Here is a 17774-nt window from a genome sequence, read left to right on the forward strand (position 1 = left end):
TAAAACAAAAATAACTATTAAACGAATGGATGTGAATTTTAAGTATAGTGTTTACATCTAGTCTAATATGTTTGTGTGAACTAAAATTTGCACTCACCAAACAAAAATATTATACCTCTCAGTTTGCACAATCTTTGAATTTATATTTTGAAGCACAATTAAACTCCTCATAATAATACTGAATGACCAAATTGATATAATTCAAGTTCTGCTAATTTGTCTTTATAAGCACTCGATTGTCACTGCTTATTTGGAATCTACTGTTTAATTACAGAAACATGTAGTAGCATAGGGTTTGGTGACACAAATGTAAACCTGAACATTTTAAGAACTAACTTAAAAATGAAGGCATATAGCTAAGACTGAGTATGGGGAGGCCTCACTATATAAGAGGAGTTCTCTGAATTAACTCCCATGTAGAATATGACTCTTTAAAATAAGTATTAAAATTTGCTAATTTGAAGTTTACATATCATTATCAACACTCAACAGTAATCACAGCAATTGTTTGGATCAGTGTTTTTGGGGAAGAGTGTTTTACCATCGACATTATTTAGAATTGCCAGTGTATGGTAATAATAAAAATTGAGTTGAGTTTTACACAAATTTATTATTGCTTTTAAAATCGCTATAGACAATGCACAGGTCTTTTTGCCTGTACCCTTACCCTTGTGGTCACTGCTTATGTTCTGAGGACATTGCCTCTGCATTCTTGGAAAATGGTTATCATCTTATACAGAGAGGGTGGAAGAAAGGTTTTTGTTCCTCCAACATGTGTAGAGAAACTAAGTGAAGTCTTTTAACATTTCTCTCTCCCTAGAGCTACTCTCTTCCTAAGAGTGCACTCCTTTCTTAATGCCCCAAATGTGAAGGTACATTTTAAATCTTTCTTATCTCCTCCTCCCAAGCAATTCTCCACTGATTAACTTATATTTTATTTTATATACATAAAGTTTGAAGAGTTGGTAGCATAGGACAGAGGCTGTAAACATCCTCTGGGTAAAAGTAACTAGATAATTAAAGAAAGTAAAGGTCTGAAAGATGGGGCTGGGGTTGACAAGGTCTATTCCAGGTTAAGCTAAGGCCAGCACTGTTTTCCTCTGCCTTTCTTTGTACACGGGAGCTGGGGTCTTCAATGTTGAATGTAGAACCCTAAAGGTACACAAAATGATCCACTGGGTCATAAGTAAACAACAGAGCTTCTATTTTTATTTATTTTTCTTATTCTTTAATATTTTCTGTCTTATATATGCTTTAGAATAAACATATTAGTTAGCACATGTTTATAGTTTATAAATTGAATTTGTATGTATAATTAATTTTTAAAACTCATGGTGCATCTGAAAAAAGTAATAGAAAACCAAGAAAACTAAGAGCCACAGGAAGCTTGCAGAGTCTCAAACACGAGTTTCTAGGTCTGTTTTTCTCTAGAGTTGGCAAGTCTTGAACCATTGAAGTACTGCTATTTTATCCTGTAGATTCATATACTTTAGAGAGTACATGAGAAATCAGTCAGGTTGATACTATATGTAAAAAATGAGATTCAGATAAAAATTGAGAAGCTGAGCTGCCCTGTATAGACATTAATCATGGGTTTGCTTGGAGACAGAGCAAAATGTCCCTCAAAAATTATCTTGGAATCCACTCAAGGGTTATATAGGTACCCGATTAAGACTGCAGAATTCTGTATCATTAAGCAGGGAAAAATTGGTTATTTAGAACTTGATAAGTTGATGCTTTCAATTAGCTGTAAAACCACTAAGGCTCCTTACTCATCAAGGTTCCAATCAGGCACAAGTCAGCTATAAGAAGAAAATTTGCACTCCAGTAGTCGAAGGAGTTTCCCCCAGTGGCTGAGCAAATTGATTTGTCCAAAGATGTTGTCCCTTTGGATATTGGAAATATCTAATAAAGACAATAGTATGTTCTTGGTATTATTTATTATAAAGTTAGTTGTGGTAACACTTGGATAATAGATTAAACTGTTGAGTGTGGACAAAAGCAGAAGCAAGAGACAGCGATTATGGGTGGAGAATAATTGCAAGGTGGAACACTGGGAAGGGGATAATGAAAGTAAAGGGTCCGCTGTGGTCGGCAAACTTCAGCTTGCGAGCCACATGCGGCTCTTTGGCCCCCTGAGTGTGGCTCTTCCTAAGCCTTAGGAGTACCCTAATTAAGTTAATAACAATGTACCTTCCTATATAGTTTAAGTTTAAAAAATTTGGCTTTCAAAAGAAATTTCAATCGTTGTGCTGTTGATATTTGGCTCTGTTGACTAATGAGTTTGCCGATCACTAGCTAGGGAAGGAGATAATAGAGAAGAGGAAGCGTAAAGAATGAAGATGAGCTTGGTAGAGGCTAGAAGAGCCGCAGGCCTGTGGCAGTATGGAGTGTTTCAGGGGAGTAGTTTAAAGGTGACATAGGTCAAGCCGACATCAATAGATTCACCCTGGGATCACCTGCCATGACAACTCTCCTAGCTCAGGGCTCTTTTCCCCTGCTGTCTGTCTCCATGTGCTGGTTAAAGATAAGCAATTAAGGATTCCAGCGTTCTGATTCAGGAAGGGTGTGGGTCCCAGGGGAGAATGACAGAAACAGCTGTAAAAGAGGACACTGTCCCATGCCCAAGAAGAAGTGACAAAAGGTAGTAGGCTATGGAAAGGTCTTCTGGTCATATTGCTCCTGCCGTGTTCCTAGGAGTGGATGACTAGCCACTTGAATCTCGAATCAATGCTTTTTTGAAAGAACCTCTGAATGTCTGTGGTTAAATCAGGACAGGGTGATCCCTCCACAATAACTCAAGTAGCTTAGTAGCCATGTACCCTTTGATTCTTAAAGGTGTAAGAAGAGAGCTGAACTGATGAGGGACAAGCTTAGAGGCCTATATACCTATATATCTCTATCATCTCTATTTGTATATATAGAAAGACAATAAAACCTATAAAAATTTCATTTACATACATTTTAATGCTATTGTTGTGCTACCTGGTAATTGGATATGTATGGTAAACTAGAGGCCCGATACATGAATTTCATGTGAGGGGCTCGGCCCTAGCAGTCCCAGATTCGTCTGGAAGGTTGTCCGGAAGAACATTCTTAAGTTGTTTGGCTGCCCAGTCTAATATTATGCTTTTATTGTTATAAGTAGCTTGACATACATGATTAATAAGTATGGCTCTACAAAGTCTAATCAAGTTCTTGATTTTTGCTTTCTATGTATTTGGTCACCTATAATGGTCCATGTTGATAGCATTTCCTGATACCAGGTTCTGTTTAATTCTCATCATAGTCACTGAATTAAATTCAACTGAAATCATTTTCATGTACCCAGAAATAGAACATGGTTGGTGAATATCTGGCTACTTTTTGATTCCCTCTACTTTTGAGATTTCCTGAAATGCAGAACTAATCATTGGGAGAAGGGAGGCACATTTATAAAGGGGTCAAAGAGGTTTCTGGGAGGAAAGGGGAAGAGACTCCAAAACATTGACTTTGAAGTTTAAACTCTTTAGAATATTATGTTTAGAATCAGACTTTTAGGACTGAGATTATCCTTTAGACTCAAAGTTAGAGGACTGAGATGATCCTGATTGAATTCTACTACCATTTGTGGACACCAAGATCCAAAACTCACATGAAAGAGGAAGGAGCCAGGAATTAGAGGCTCACAGTTTAAGACTGGTTCTGGAAAAGCTGGTGGCCGAGCCAGGTATCTTCTTTGGTAATGGTTGTGATTTGAGAACAAACACACCTAGAAGATTCTGGATGGGGGAGCTTAGCTTAAGTTATGCTTTGGGGGAAAAAAGCCATGTTTCTGACTTGTTTATTCTTAGTAGTAAGACAAGCTTAATGCCACAAATAACTTCAAAAGCAAGGATCTCACTGTGGACACATCATAGATTCATTGCCTGAATAATTACACATGAACAGATGTCTCTGCACTAGCCTAGTTATTTCTTTTCCCCAATGTCCAAAGCCTTACTAGACTTTAAGTTGCTTTAGGGAAAGAATCATTTCTTATTCTTCTCTATACCTCCAGCACTGAGTGTTTGGCATATGGCAGGTGTCAATAGTTTTTGGTTGATTAGTAAATAAATGAATGGATGGATGTTGGCCTAAGAATTTATATTACCTTTTTATCTGGTTCTATCCTGCCTCAACTAGAAGACCAAAATAGAGTTTCTCATGCTGTTGAAATAAACCATGAGGATTCTAAAGCTTTTGTCATTTTTTAAAAGGCAATCACTAAGTAAAGGTTGAACAGGGTCAACCCTGGCATACTCCAGATGCAGTAACGGGTTGACAAGTCTCCCTATTTCTCAGGCCTCGTGTTTCCTCATCTAGCATAGACATCCAGCCAGAATTAATTTTTAAAACCTCCCTGATCTATCTCTGCTTATTAAATTAATTTTAACGTTTCTTTCCCACCTCTCTGCCTTTTCTTGAGCCTATAACTTTTTACCTTTCTTTCTCTTTCCCTCCACCAAAATCTTTGTTCTTTTTCTCTTTCCTTGTTTCTTTCCTTCCTTCCTTCCTTCCTTCCTTCCTTCCTTCCTTCCTTCCTTCCTTCCTTCCTTCCTTCCTTCCCCTTCCTTCCTTCCTTCCTTCCTTCTTTCCTTCCTTCCTCCCTCCCTCCCTCCCTCCCTCCCTCCCTCCCTCCCTTCCTTCCTTCCTTCCTTCCCCTTCCTTCCTTCCTTCCTTCCTTCCTTCCTTCCTTCCTTCCTTCCTCCCTCCCTCCCTCCCTCCCTCCCTCCCTCCCTCCCTCCTTTCCTTCCTTCCTTCCTTCCTTCCTTCCTTCCTTCCTTCCTTCCTTCCTTTCTTCCTTCCTTCCCCTCTGATTTACCAGAACTGGTCTCTTTAACTAGTAAACTATAATTCATGTTACCAATTTTAAGCACTCACATTTATAGTTAACCACTTGTCTAGAGGAAAAGAAACTAATATAATGACAAAGCAAGGGCTTTCCATTAAGACTCCTTCTCTATTTTCTCTCCTTGATATTTCCATAAGGAGAAGTAAGAGAGAATGGAATTGGCTGATAAATTGGTGAGAGAATGAAAATGGCTGATGAAAATGGAGAAAATGTTCAACTTTATTAATTGACAATGATATACAAATTCAGATAGATGAGAATGTCAGTTTTCACTTTTCAGATTCACCAGGGTTAAAGAAAAAGGAAAAACAGGGATTTCTTATATTCTTTAGCTTGGAGCAAAATTATTTTAAATTTTTTATGGGATATAATTTGGCAAAATATCTCAAAGTTTTAGAATATATTTTTTTTGACCTAGAAATTTCACTTTATGGACATAATCTTCTATACTAATAAAAGGGTAACATGCAAATTAGACCAGGTCAACCGGACATCTTCCAGACATCTGACTTCCTTCCAGACAAAGTCACGGTGGTGGGGACCAAGGCAGAGGTGGTTAGGGGTGATCAGGCCAGCAGGGGAGCAAGCAGTTAGGGGCAAGATCAGGTCAGCAGGGGACGGAAGTTAGGGGGCGATCAGACTGGCAGGGGAGGGTAGTTGTGGACGATCAGGCCAGCAGGGGAGGGCAGTTGGGGGCGATCAGGCTGGCAGGCAGAGGTGGTTAGGAGCGATCAGGCAGGCAGGCAGGCAGGCGAGTGGTTAGGAGCCAGCAGTCCCAGATTGTGAGAGGGATGTCCAACTCCTGCAGGATCGGGCATAAACTGCAGTTAGACATCCCCTGAGGGGTCCCAGATTGGAGAGGGTGCAGGCCCAGCTGAGGGACAATGCCCCCCCTGCACAAATTTCGTGCACTGAGCCTCTAGTAAAGAAATAATCAGATGTGCACAAAGATGTGCACAAAGATTTATATGAAAAAGTTTGTTACATTACTATTTATAGTAGTAAAAATATTTAAATAAATGATGGCACATTAAATACATGAGCTATAAGGTACATCATGAAAAAATGCTTATAAAAGCAAGTTATAAAAATTAGGGCACAAAACAGTATGTATTTTTAGATCGGATCTAAAGATCAACAGAAAAATGCTGGGAATTATATGTACTGATTATATTAACAGTCCTTCTGGGACAGTGGGATGAAGGGGGATTTTCATTTCCTTATTCATAATTATTGATACATTCTACTTTTTCTATTATTATTATGTTTTACTTTCTTATTATTTTAAAGGCTTTTGTGGTAGATAGAGCTGAAGAATTTTGCAACCAGCCCTCCAATTCCTGCACACATGCCTCTTTGACTTTGTCGTGCCTCCCATCAAGAGACAGAATCTATTTTCCCACCTTCTAAATCTGACTTGCTTTGACCAATGGATGTAGCAAAAGTAATGTTGTACAACTTTTGAGGTTAGGTCATCCATAACAAACCTTGTGGCCTTCACTTTTTTCCTCGAAGTGTTGCCCTGAAACTACCATGTAGGAAGCTGGTCCAGCCGACTTGAGGAGAAGAGGCCTCACAGAGAAGGACCAAGGTCCCCCAGCCAACAGCCAGGACCACCGCCAGACATCAGTAAAGGCACCAGGGACCTTCCAGGCCAGCCAGCTCTCCAGCTGAATGCAGCATTATGAGTGAGCCTGGAGGAGCCCAGCAGAGAAAACTTCCCATCAACCCACAGAATCATGAGAAATAATAAAGCGTTGTTTTAAGCACTGAGTTTGGGAATGAATTGTTACTCAGATAATTAAAACACTAACATAAACATTAATGTAAAAAAGGAAGTCATAGGCTAGCTGTCAATCTATTTTTCAAAGGAGTTCGAAAAATATTACCTCAGAAGTTTAAATGGAAGTGTGATCAGTGTTGTGGTTTAGTTTATGTTTTGGAAGAATGACTGGTGAGGAGAGACTGGATGGTCTGCAGTGGGTCAGCAAATAGGTAGTGAGTGTGTTTTTGTATGTGTGTGGCTTTCCTTGTTGAAAGAGCACAATTTATGCAAACTATCTGCAGATGGCTCAGAATGTACCCCCAGCTGCGTGTCAGCAAAGCTCTTGGATCCTCCTTCCTACCAGTGCAGCGGAAGGGGTGTGTGGCTGCACTCCCTCATCCCGTCAGAGCTGCTTACCTGTAGGACCTCCAGGAGTACAGGAGAGGTAGGGTTCCAAAGTATTTTTGAAGATATCCTTAAAATATTTATTTCTTGTCCAGAGAAATGAGAAATTCCTTAGAAATATTAGGCAGAAATGGCACAAAGGTCTATGTTAACTTTTTCCTCTGAAGTATCTATCTTCCCAACAGCTCTACCCTTTAGTAATCCATGTATCATTATAGGAATAGAAACTTGAAGATGAGGCCCATGAGACTGTGTCTCAGATGTCAACCGAGTATAGTATCAGACTCTTAGAGCTTACCGAGGTCCTTAGAGCTTGATCTGATTCTACCCCTTCATTGAAAGGAAAATTCAATCTAAGCCTGAGACAATTGCCATGGCCTACCTCAGGTCACAAATGAGCGACTTTGTGGGCACAGAGCTGGGAGGACACCCAGGTGTCTCTGCTTCTCTGCATTGTACTTTGTACGATGTTGTCCCACTTCTCTAAGCCCAAATGAAATCAAAGGGATGGGATGAGACTTGGCCTTCGCTAATTTTACATTTGTTTCACATTTCAGTGGAATTGCTGGTTATAGAAGAGGGAAATCCTGAAAGTTATGCAGCCAAAAAGTTTTACACCATACTGTAAATGCAGCCATAAAATAAAATAGCAAAGTGTTTCTTTTCTCTGGATGCAAGACTGCCTGAGACCACCAGAGAATGGAGGCTGCACAGATTCAGTTTCACAGGCTGTGTTCTCCTCAGCAAAGCCTTTCCAAAGCCAGATATCTAGTGATGGATGTTGACTCTCTCTTCTCCTACTGGATAATTGATATTTATTATAAAACTAAACAGGAGCATGTGGAGTTTGGGGAAAAGAATTCTGACAACTGCTAGTTTTAATATTCTATTTTTCACAGTTCATCTGCCCCAAGCATAATCCTCTCAGATGTCACACTCACTGACAGATTCCTCTGCAATCAGTCTCCATTATTATTATTTTGTGTCTTCCATGCTGAGCCCTGGGCAAGAGCCCTGAACTGGGTATGAGGCTTCGAAGTTGTGTTAGCAAATATAAGAAGGATGATCTACTGTCAACATGCCCACACTTGGCAGTTGTGCCCATAAATCAGAATCTAAGAGTTAGTCCTGCTGTGAGAGCCCCTTCTCCTCCCTGCTGTACTTCCTCCCTAGAATTAAGTATTTCCGGCCCAGAATTCTGGAAGAATTTAAATCTCTGGCTCTTTCTGTAGCTTTCTCATGCCAACTAAGACATCTGGGGTGGGACCTCAGCATTCCCTATTGGCATCAATTTTGGCACAAGCCTCCATGATGTCTAAGTTTTCTTTAGTCCTGACAGGTCCTAATTTTTGTTGGTCCTCTGAGCTCTCATTCATCTTACTCTTCTGCCAGAAAGATGATAGGTTATGCTTTTGCACATTTGACAAGAGCCCAGGATATTTTGGGAGCTGTCAGTCTTTGTAGGTATGGAGCTTTGTCCACTTGCTCTTTGTGGGGTCTGACCATGGAGGGGTGGTGCTTGGATTGGGGATCTGGGCCATATGTGGATCAAGAGCTGGAAAACCTGCTAACTTAACCTAACCCTTGCTTTTGAGAGATTTTTCATTGAGGTCAAGGGCATGTATGGCATTTAGAGCAGGAGTCAGAACTCAAGTCAGGAGTTGAGCACACATATAATGCAAGATTGGGAGCAAAGAAAAGTCTAAGAAGGTCTAATAATACAAAGGGTGCAAATTTTGGCTAAATAATGGCTGGCACAGTATTTTGTGGAAAAAAAATATGTTCACATTTAATCAGAGGGTATATCACATTCAAATGGTTTCCATCACATTCAGATTTGCATCTCCTGTTAAAGCACCTTGTAGGTCCTCAGCCTAGGTTGGATCTTTCTATCCAACCACTTAACACATCCTAGAGGAAATTGTCATTTCAGGTTTATCTTTTTTGGTCTTCATTATCCATTTGCTTCACAAAGTATTGGATAGAGTACAAGGGACTACCCTTTCCTCTGAGTTTTCTTCCCAAGGAGTGATTTATAGTTTAAATCAAGAACTAGTACTTAAAAAATAGAATTCTGACATTCTGATGCTGCCTCTATTCCATGTTATAATTTATGGGAGAAAAAACACCATACTCTGAGTTGGAGACACTCCTCTATCAGAGGCTGACAATTCAAATAATGACATTATCATTATTTACTAATGATAATAAAAGTAGTTAATACAATTGATTTGCAGCCATATTTATAGCATTCAGATGTCATGCTCTTTGATGCCTCTTTGCTATAACTTATGCAGTTTCATTAGTTTAGAAAATCCTTTCCTGCCTTCTCCATCTATTCATTTTTAAGTCCTTTCTTAAATGCCAATTTCTTAGTGATGTCTTCTTGTTACCAGGATTAAGCCTGACATCTTACATTTGTCTTTTCCTAGACTTTTTTCATTGTATTTGGTTATTTTTATGTCTGGTTTCTGGTAGATTATAAAGGCAGCAGTAACCTTTTCATCTTTGTATACCTAATATTTAGCAAAATACATGGTGGCTGTGGGTATTCAGAGAGTAATTGTTGAAAGAAAAGATAATATGGCAGTCCTGACCGGTTTGGCTTGGTGGATAGAGCGTTGGCCTGCGGACTAAGGGTCCCAGGTTCGATTCCAGTCAAGGACATGTACCTTGGTTGCAGGCACATCCTCAGTGAGGGGTGTGTAGGAGGCAGCTGATCGATGTTTCTCTCTCATCAATGTTTCTAAACTCTCTATCCCTCTCCCTTCTTCTCTGTAAAAAATAAATAAAATATATTTTTTAAAAAAAGATAATATGGCAATGAAGCAATAGCCCACTTTATCAGTCTAAGGCAGGGGCAGCAATAAGACGATTCTCTTTCATCTGTCCAGGCTCATTAACAGAGGTGAGGTACACCTGGGAAAAAGCAAGAGCCCACTCAGGGGCTAGTCCTTTGACTCCATTGCAGGACCATTCTACTGAGATGATTTAATTTCTTCTCAAAATAGTACAATTACCTGACGTGCTTTGTCATTTCCCATCTGTGAAGGAAATGGCATCAGAGAGCAAAGTTAAAAGCAACTGAGTGGAGAATGTAGTGGGTTCAAGATTAGACTGACAAGAGGAGGGTAAATATAGGCACAACCACAAATTATCCAACTCCTGACTATAACACAGCACCCAGACAAGCCACTCAGGCACGTAGGCACAGACAGCCTCTGCTTCATATGCCAGTGTGGTTTGAGGTGCATCCTCCCATGCCCACTTCCTGGGAGCTGTCCCATGAGGCTGAGAGCCAGCTGGCCCAATAGCACAGCTGCCCCTGAGGAAATGGAGCAGAGTGACCTGTCTATGCATGTGCGAGGCTGAGATCCTGCCCTTGCTCCAGAGAACGGTACAGCTTGAATGAAGTTTGGGAAATGTCTCAGGAAGCCTTGCTTCACAATTAGTTTTAGACAGGCTTCTAAGAAACAACTTGTCACTATGAGCAGGAGGGCAGACATTTCTCTACTTAAGGTACTCCATGTCTAATTTAGCTAGCAGGTGTGGCTTCTATCACGATGTGACAGATGAAAATATTCATGAAGAATCTTACCAAAAAAAAACTGATATAAAACAAAAGAAAAATAAACAGGGTGAACATGATAGCAAAAGGCAGATGGATATAAATTTAAATTAAATGATTTTTTAAGAGGGCCTACTTGTGATGAGCTAGCTCTCCCTGAGGTTCTCTGGGAAGGCTTTTCAGGAAAAGAACCTGAAGGCACCACTGAGTGGAGTGGTAAGGCGTTTGGAAGTTTGGTGTAGTCAAAGGGAAACCAACTGGTGAAGAAGCAGGCCATCACCAAATCATATTCTTTGGAAGAGTTTGTTCTTTGTCATTGCCCATTCTTCTTTGTTGTGATTCTTGTGTGAAAAAGCCTTGAGCAATATTTGCATGAAGTGATCCCTTCCTAAGTGACATTTAAAAATCATTTCGGTATATATCAATTCAATTCTAGAACCCACATTGTCTGGTTCTGGCAGTTAAAAGTAATTTAGAAGAGTTAATAATTTAGTCAGTCTCTCAATGGACCATGTGAGAGAAAGGTGTATTTTAAAGCAAAACAAGCACCTTTAAAAACCTTTTATTATCACTCTCCCCTCCATATTCTTCATTCAAAAAATGTCTGCTCTCTTCAGTCCTCTTTTGCTCATGCTCAATCCTTCTAAGCTTCTCCCTCTCCAACTCTCAAAGCTTCCCCCAAGTGGACACAACCTCAGTTCTTCTTTAGTTCCCTATGAGACATGCCAATGCTGAATTATTGGGCTTTCTCAGTACTCCCTCCCCATTAGCCATTTCTTTAGAACCAATAAGTGCCAGGAGGTGACTCAACATGTAAAAAAACCGAACTGGAATCCTTCAGAAGTGTGAAAATTTAGAATGTTCATGAATTAATCATTTGTTCATTAGTAAAATTTCTATTTGGGAGAACCAAAAAAAAGAAATCTTGGTAAGGAGTAGTACCATTAAACACACAATTAAACAATAGAATAAACTTGCCTGATTCTTTCCTTATGTTTAATTTCAGGGTTACTTTACAAGGTGGAATTCGTATAACAGGAGAAAATCTGAGGAAGCATTGTGTTTAGATGAGGCTGGCTTTGAACAAGCAGCTGAGAGATAAAGGTGAATTTGATTCTTTACCATGTGTCTGGATGACAATATAGACATTAGTGATTTGGTCACTTGTTTTTGTTTACTAACTTTATACTAGTAATATCAGAAGTGAATGTAAGTTATAATGTAGTTGATGTCCTTGAATGCAAGATATATACAGACTAGAGGCCCGATGCATGAAATTCATGAAAGGGGCTCGGCCCTCGCAGCAGCAGTGGCAGTGGCTGCAGCTGCCTTGGCCCTCGCAGCCCCAGCTTTGTCCAGAAGGTCCTCTGGAAGAATGTCTGTAAGGATGTCCTGTTTAATTAGCATATTATGATGTTATTATTATTATAGATATGGGGAAAGTTGACACCACATCTACAGGAACAAAATTCCCAAGTGCAGGCTCTAACGGTTACTAAGCTTCCTGAATGTGTAGTAACAAGACACTTGGCCTCAACATCGGCCTTTGTATGTTCAACAAGGGGTAAAAATAATCAATTCAAAAGACTTACATACGACTTGTTTTAAAAAAATATTTTGTGCCCTAACCAGTTTGGCTCAGTGGATAGAGCGTCAGCCTACAGACTGAAGGGTCCCAGGTTCGATTCTGGTCAAGGGCATGTTCCTTGGTAGCGGGCACATCCCCAGTTAGAGGGAGTGCAGAAGGCAGCTGATCAATGTTTCTCTCTCATCGATGTTTCTAACTCTCTATCCCTCTCCCTTCCTCTCTGTAAAAAAAAATCAATAAAATATATTTTAAAAAAAGTATTTTGCTGCAAATATATGCATTTTCTTAACAAGGGGAAGTTGCTGAGTTTTTTTAAACTAAGGGTTGACTTGCTATTTTTTTTTCTTCATTAATGAAAAAAAAAAAAAAGACACCAAGGCAAAGGGTGAGACTAGGAAAGGTGTATGAATGTCTTAATTTAGAATAGTGACTATTCTAAATAGTGACTATTCAATAGTCATTCATAAATTTAGCTATTTTAGCAGATAATTTTTCAAGGCTGAACCTTTAATACATAACTTCAGGAGTGCACTATGCATATATAATGGCATAAGAAAAAACAAATGCAATCAGGAAACCATTTAAGAGTTGGCTAAGAGGTTTGATAATAGAAAAAAATGAATTATCTGGGACTAATTTTATTTACATAAAAATAGGTACTACCATTCGTCATCTTTTTTGGCTAAAAAAAAAAAGCTGTTGAAAAATATTTCTTTGAAGAATTGAAAGAGAATGATCAATGGATCAACAATGAGCAAGTCTTAGCCCATTATATGACCCAGGCAAATGGGCTTCTCAGTAAAACTATACACTTCCCAATTCCGTTAACAGTTGCCTAAAATCTTTGCCTTCAGAATCCTGTGCATCACACATACCATAGTGATTTTTCTGACCTTGTTTATAAACACTGAAATAAATACGGCCACATATTGTATTAGTTTGCCAGGGCTGCCATAACAAAGCATAACAGACTGGGTGGTTTAAACAACAGAAGTGTATTTCCTCAGGGTCTGGAGCACAAGTCAAGATGTTGTTGGCACAGTTGATTTCTTCTGAGTCCTCTCTTGAGATTGTAGATGTCTGTCTTTTCCCAGTGTCTTTACATGGTCTTTCCTCTGTGTATACCTGTTTCCTAATCTCTTATTATAAAGACACCAGTCATATTGAATTAGGACCTACTCATTTAATCTTCATTACCTCTTTAAAGGATACAACTAATTGAATTCATCAGCACATTAAAAAAAACATCATGGCCAAGTCTGACTTAACCCCAGAGTACAAGGATCATTCAATATTAGAAAATTTGTTAATTTAATTCACCATATTGATAGATCAAAGGGGAAAATCATTTGAGTATCTCCATATATGTTGAAAAATCCTGAAAACACACACACACAATATAAATTCCTGATAAGACACTCAATAAAATAGTAATAGAGATATTTCCTTAACATGATAAAAAAATATATACTTTGGTACTTGAAGTAATCACTTTTTTTAATGGAGAAACACTATCCCAATAAGATTAGAAACAAAGCAAGGGTGCTCATTATTTCTATTACCATTTAGCATTATATTGGAGGCTTCTAAGTAGTAATATTATATTTCTTAATGTAGATGGCTACAGATGTAATCATTTTAAAAATTATTTTCTAAATTATACATGTGTATTTTGTACACTCTTTTAAATATGCATTTCACAATAAAAAGGTTAAAAATTTAATATAAGGAAACCATACATTTAAAAGGGCTATTTGAGGTAATTTATGCTCATTTGTACATTTAAGATATAAAGCCAGGCATTTTCAGCAAAATTAAAGGAAGCACCATAGATGTAAGACATGTAGCATAAGATGAAAACAGTTATGTGGCCATTTTATTGCTGGTGATAAAAATGTAAATCAATAGCAGTTGATATACTGTCAAGAAGAAAAGCACGGACATTTTTAATATTTAAGTATACAATATCATCTGCAAAAGATAGCCAATGAAAGTTAAATGCAGGCTTAATCTCAAATATTTAGAGCTTGGAGGTCATCACTTTAAGCTCACAAAAGAAAGTTGGACAAATTGAAAATCAACACCTTTTTTGGACTCACCAGAGAATTGAGTTTCTGGTACAAAACATTGCCCTGAAATCTGGAAAGACAGGTAGATCCATCACAGTGGTCTTACTTACCTAGAGCAGAGACCACCGAAGGCATAAACTGATAGAAATACTTAGATGTTTATTTCGATAAATTGCTGTAGGCTGGCTATGGACCAGCATGAGAGTGAGTAACTAAGTTTCAGGGAACACCCACATTTTACGGACTTTACCTCCAAGAAACCCAACTTCTCATGGTGAACATCTGAGAAAGATACAGTCTTTTTGGTTCTGGCAGATGGAGAGGAGCAGTAATTATTGTGAAATGCATGTTTGGAGCCTCCCTCATAACAAAGGCCCACTTTTCATGGAAAAAGACTTTATCAAAGCATTGTTCCAGAACTGTGGCAAAAAGACATTCCTCCTATTCCAGCCCCATCTAGACCTCCTGCCTCATCTAAGAGGGTTGGAAGGAAGTGATACAAGAAAAATCATTTGTGAAGATCACAGGCCAGAAACACAAGCCCACTAAAAGGCTGACATGTAACTGGAAGATTATAGAATGCTTCAAGCCCTCACCCCACCTTAGCACCACAAAGTTCCAGTATAATAGTAGTGGCTTACAACAGAGAGACCTAACCTGTTGGAAGAGGAATACTTAGGAAAGTCTGGAGTAAAGATGTGAGATGAAAAATGAAGTCACTAGAGAAACTTTAAGCCTCTGTCACTGATAGCTACAGCAAACATTAAATGATACCCAACTCCTAGACAGATTAACATAAATCCTTACACTAGTGGCCTAGTTAGTTGAGTTCCTACTTCCCAAAACAACATATCTGGCTTTCAAGGAGGCATGCCAAAAGGCAAGAAATAAACAGTATGAAAAGAAAGATTACTGGAACCAGACTCAAATATGACACAGATGTTATAATTATCAGACAGAAAATTATAAAACAACTATGATGGATATGTTAAGAACTCTAATAGGAAATGTAGACAACATGATAGAAAAGATGGATGATATAAACTGAGAGATAAAAATTCTTGACATAACTGAAGAAAGAATCAGTGTGCCTGAAGATAGGTAATAGAAAATACCCAAACTGGAAACTAGAAACCAATTACAAAAAAAATACACTGAAAAACACAAAAATACCTGGAAGCTAAATAACATGTTACCAAACAATGAGTGAATTAACAATGAGATCAAGGAAGAAATCAAAGTTTCCTTGAGGGGGAGAAACCAAGATGGTGGCATAGGTAAACTCCTGTACTTGCCGCCTCCCACAACCACATCAAAATTACAACTAACATACAGAACAACCATCATCCAGAACCTCTGGAAAGCTGGCTAAATGGATGGTTTTAGGTGCTTCAATCTGGCAGCTTTTTGGTATCAAATGAGAACCTGGATTTCTGAGCAACATGATATCCCTATGCTGTGATCTCTTCCACCCAAACAGTTTTGTTTTTATTAATAACAGGGTAATATTGAGCCTTTTGTATAAATCATTCATTACTACTAATTAGTTTTGATATTTTGAATACCAAGTCTTCTTCACTGATCTAAGAAGGGTGCAGGCAAAAAGACACAATATGTGTGAATATTTACTAGGGTCAGTTAGCAAAGGGGAAGCTTTCAAGTATAAAAATAAATACAAGCAAAAGAGCCTTTTTAAAATGTAATTCTCTCCATAGTAAGAACAGGCCAAAGTTGAAGGGCTTGTACCAATGTATACAAAGCACCTCAATAAGACTAAACAAATATCAACTGAATCCATAAAACTTGCACACTTTTCCCCTTTCCTCCCTTTTGTCTGGAAATGTAGATGCTTTAAAAATAATCACTTTTATTATCATTATTTGCTAACATTGCAGAGTTTCCTTGGAAACGATGCTAGTTAAGACTCAGTGGTGGAAGGAGGGGGAGTGGGGGCAGAGTGGTGGTTTCCTACAGGAAATCCAACTTGCAGTTTGTAGTAAAACGGACTTCAAGGGCAGGTTAATGAGATTACAGCTTGCTAATCACCCTGAAAACCATTTCCAAACAAGATGGCAATTGTCAAGCAGCTTTATCTTGCAAAACCAAAAGCCTTGTAGGTCTACCTTTCAGTGCTGCAATTGACAATTTAGTTATGCATACAGTGAACAAAAAGTTTCAGAAACTGATTGTATTATCAAGCTGTGGATTTAGCAGGATGGAGCACCAACCTCAGTCTGGTAAAAAACCATGCAAGCATTTTTTGGTACATTTATTGCATATGAAATCATAGGGAAAATCCCTTCTCTCAAGTGTACTTGCTATTCAATGCAGTTAAGTAAGGTAAGGTAAATAAGGCAAGATCCTGTAAGCTATGATCCTGGCCAAAGAGGAATGATGAAATGATTTGCAGTGGTAGATGGAGAAATTGTCAAAAATGCAAGATGGAAAAATTGTGCTTTTGCTATTTTCTCTCCTATCCTTAGCTGTCAGATGGCATTTTGTCTAATTCCACAAATACCCTGTGACCACACTGTTCAAAAGAGAACCACATCCAATCCCAATATCACTGAGCTCCAAAATAAGTCCTCCATCCCAAACTGCTCCTCTCTCTCCGTTGCTGACCAGACTCCCAAGCCTAGAGGAAAACTCTGCTTAGAGAGTTCTTCAGCCACATCTATCTAAACATGCTTAGTTCTACAGAGCAGTTCCCACTGAGGCTCACATGACCGATGCTGGCTGTTCTAGCCCTGGGGTTCACAGCAAAATTCTTGCTGAGTCTTTGAGATAGAGTTTCTGGATAACTAGGATGAGTATGGTAGTGAGTTGGGAAAATCTGTCAAAAATTTTTGACTTTTGAAACCTCTTAGTTATATTTAGACAATGATAGTTACACTTCTGCCTAATAGACAAGCTTATTATGTCTTGCTCCATGTTTCCCACAGATGGCTGTTAATAAATATTTATTGAATGAGTAAATGCACAAGTAAATAAATATAAAGAGTAACTTGACTACATTTATGCCGGAAACCAGTCCATCCTTGCTGCTTGACACAGTCGCTACAGGGAAGAAACATCTGCACAGCATATGGTTCAAGGGACCTGGCGTATATGGCATACTGTTCTTAATATGTTTGCTCCCCTTCTTAGCGCTATGTGTTTTAACCAAGGTCTCCTCTCCTGGAAAGTTTGTTTCCCCAGGTGGGGATTTTTCCCTGGAGTTAGGGATTAACAGGACTAAGGAAGGAAATCAATAAAACCCCTTAACTAAGTGCCAGGCGGGTAGTTATCACTTTACAAACAATCACGCTTAAGCTACATAATCTTTACTTAGGATAATCTCCTTCAGTTACTTCCTTGTAGTTTAACAGAACAATAGAGTAGTGACCTTGGACTGGAGGTAACAAACGCCCTAACTTTTGGAATAGAATGGATAGGATTAAAATCAACTGGTATAAATACAGATTTAACAGGAGAATAAAGATAGAACCTGGCTGTAGAACCTGGAT

At 38.7% G+C, this 17774-nt stretch overlaps 1 protein-coding gene across 3 annotated transcripts in view; it reads left to right on the plus strand.

Moving 5' to 3' along the window:
* DZIP3 (DAZ interacting zinc finger protein 3) overlaps positions 1-6361 on the plus strand; it is a 167832-nt gene extending 161471 nt beyond the window's left edge. For all 3 annotated transcript variants that reach the window (XM_070406151.1, XM_070406149.1, XM_070406150.1), the window contains one exon: positions 6164-6361. In XM_070406151.1, the coding sequence (XP_070262252.1) occupies positions 6164-6283 (120 nt within the window). In that variant the 3' untranslated portion in view covers positions 6284-6361. The remainder of the gene's footprint in view (positions 1-6163) is intronic.
* The last annotated feature ends 11413 nt before the right edge of the window (positions 6362-17774 follow it).

This window comes from Myotis yumanensis, unplaced genomic scaffold (assembly GCF_028538775.1).
Source record: "Myotis yumanensis isolate MYYU_CA2020_CCGP unplaced genomic scaffold, mMyoYum1.0.hap1 SCAF_2, whole genome shotgun sequence".
Taxonomy (NCBI): Eukaryota; Metazoa; Chordata; class Mammalia; order Chiroptera; family Vespertilionidae; genus Myotis; species Myotis yumanensis.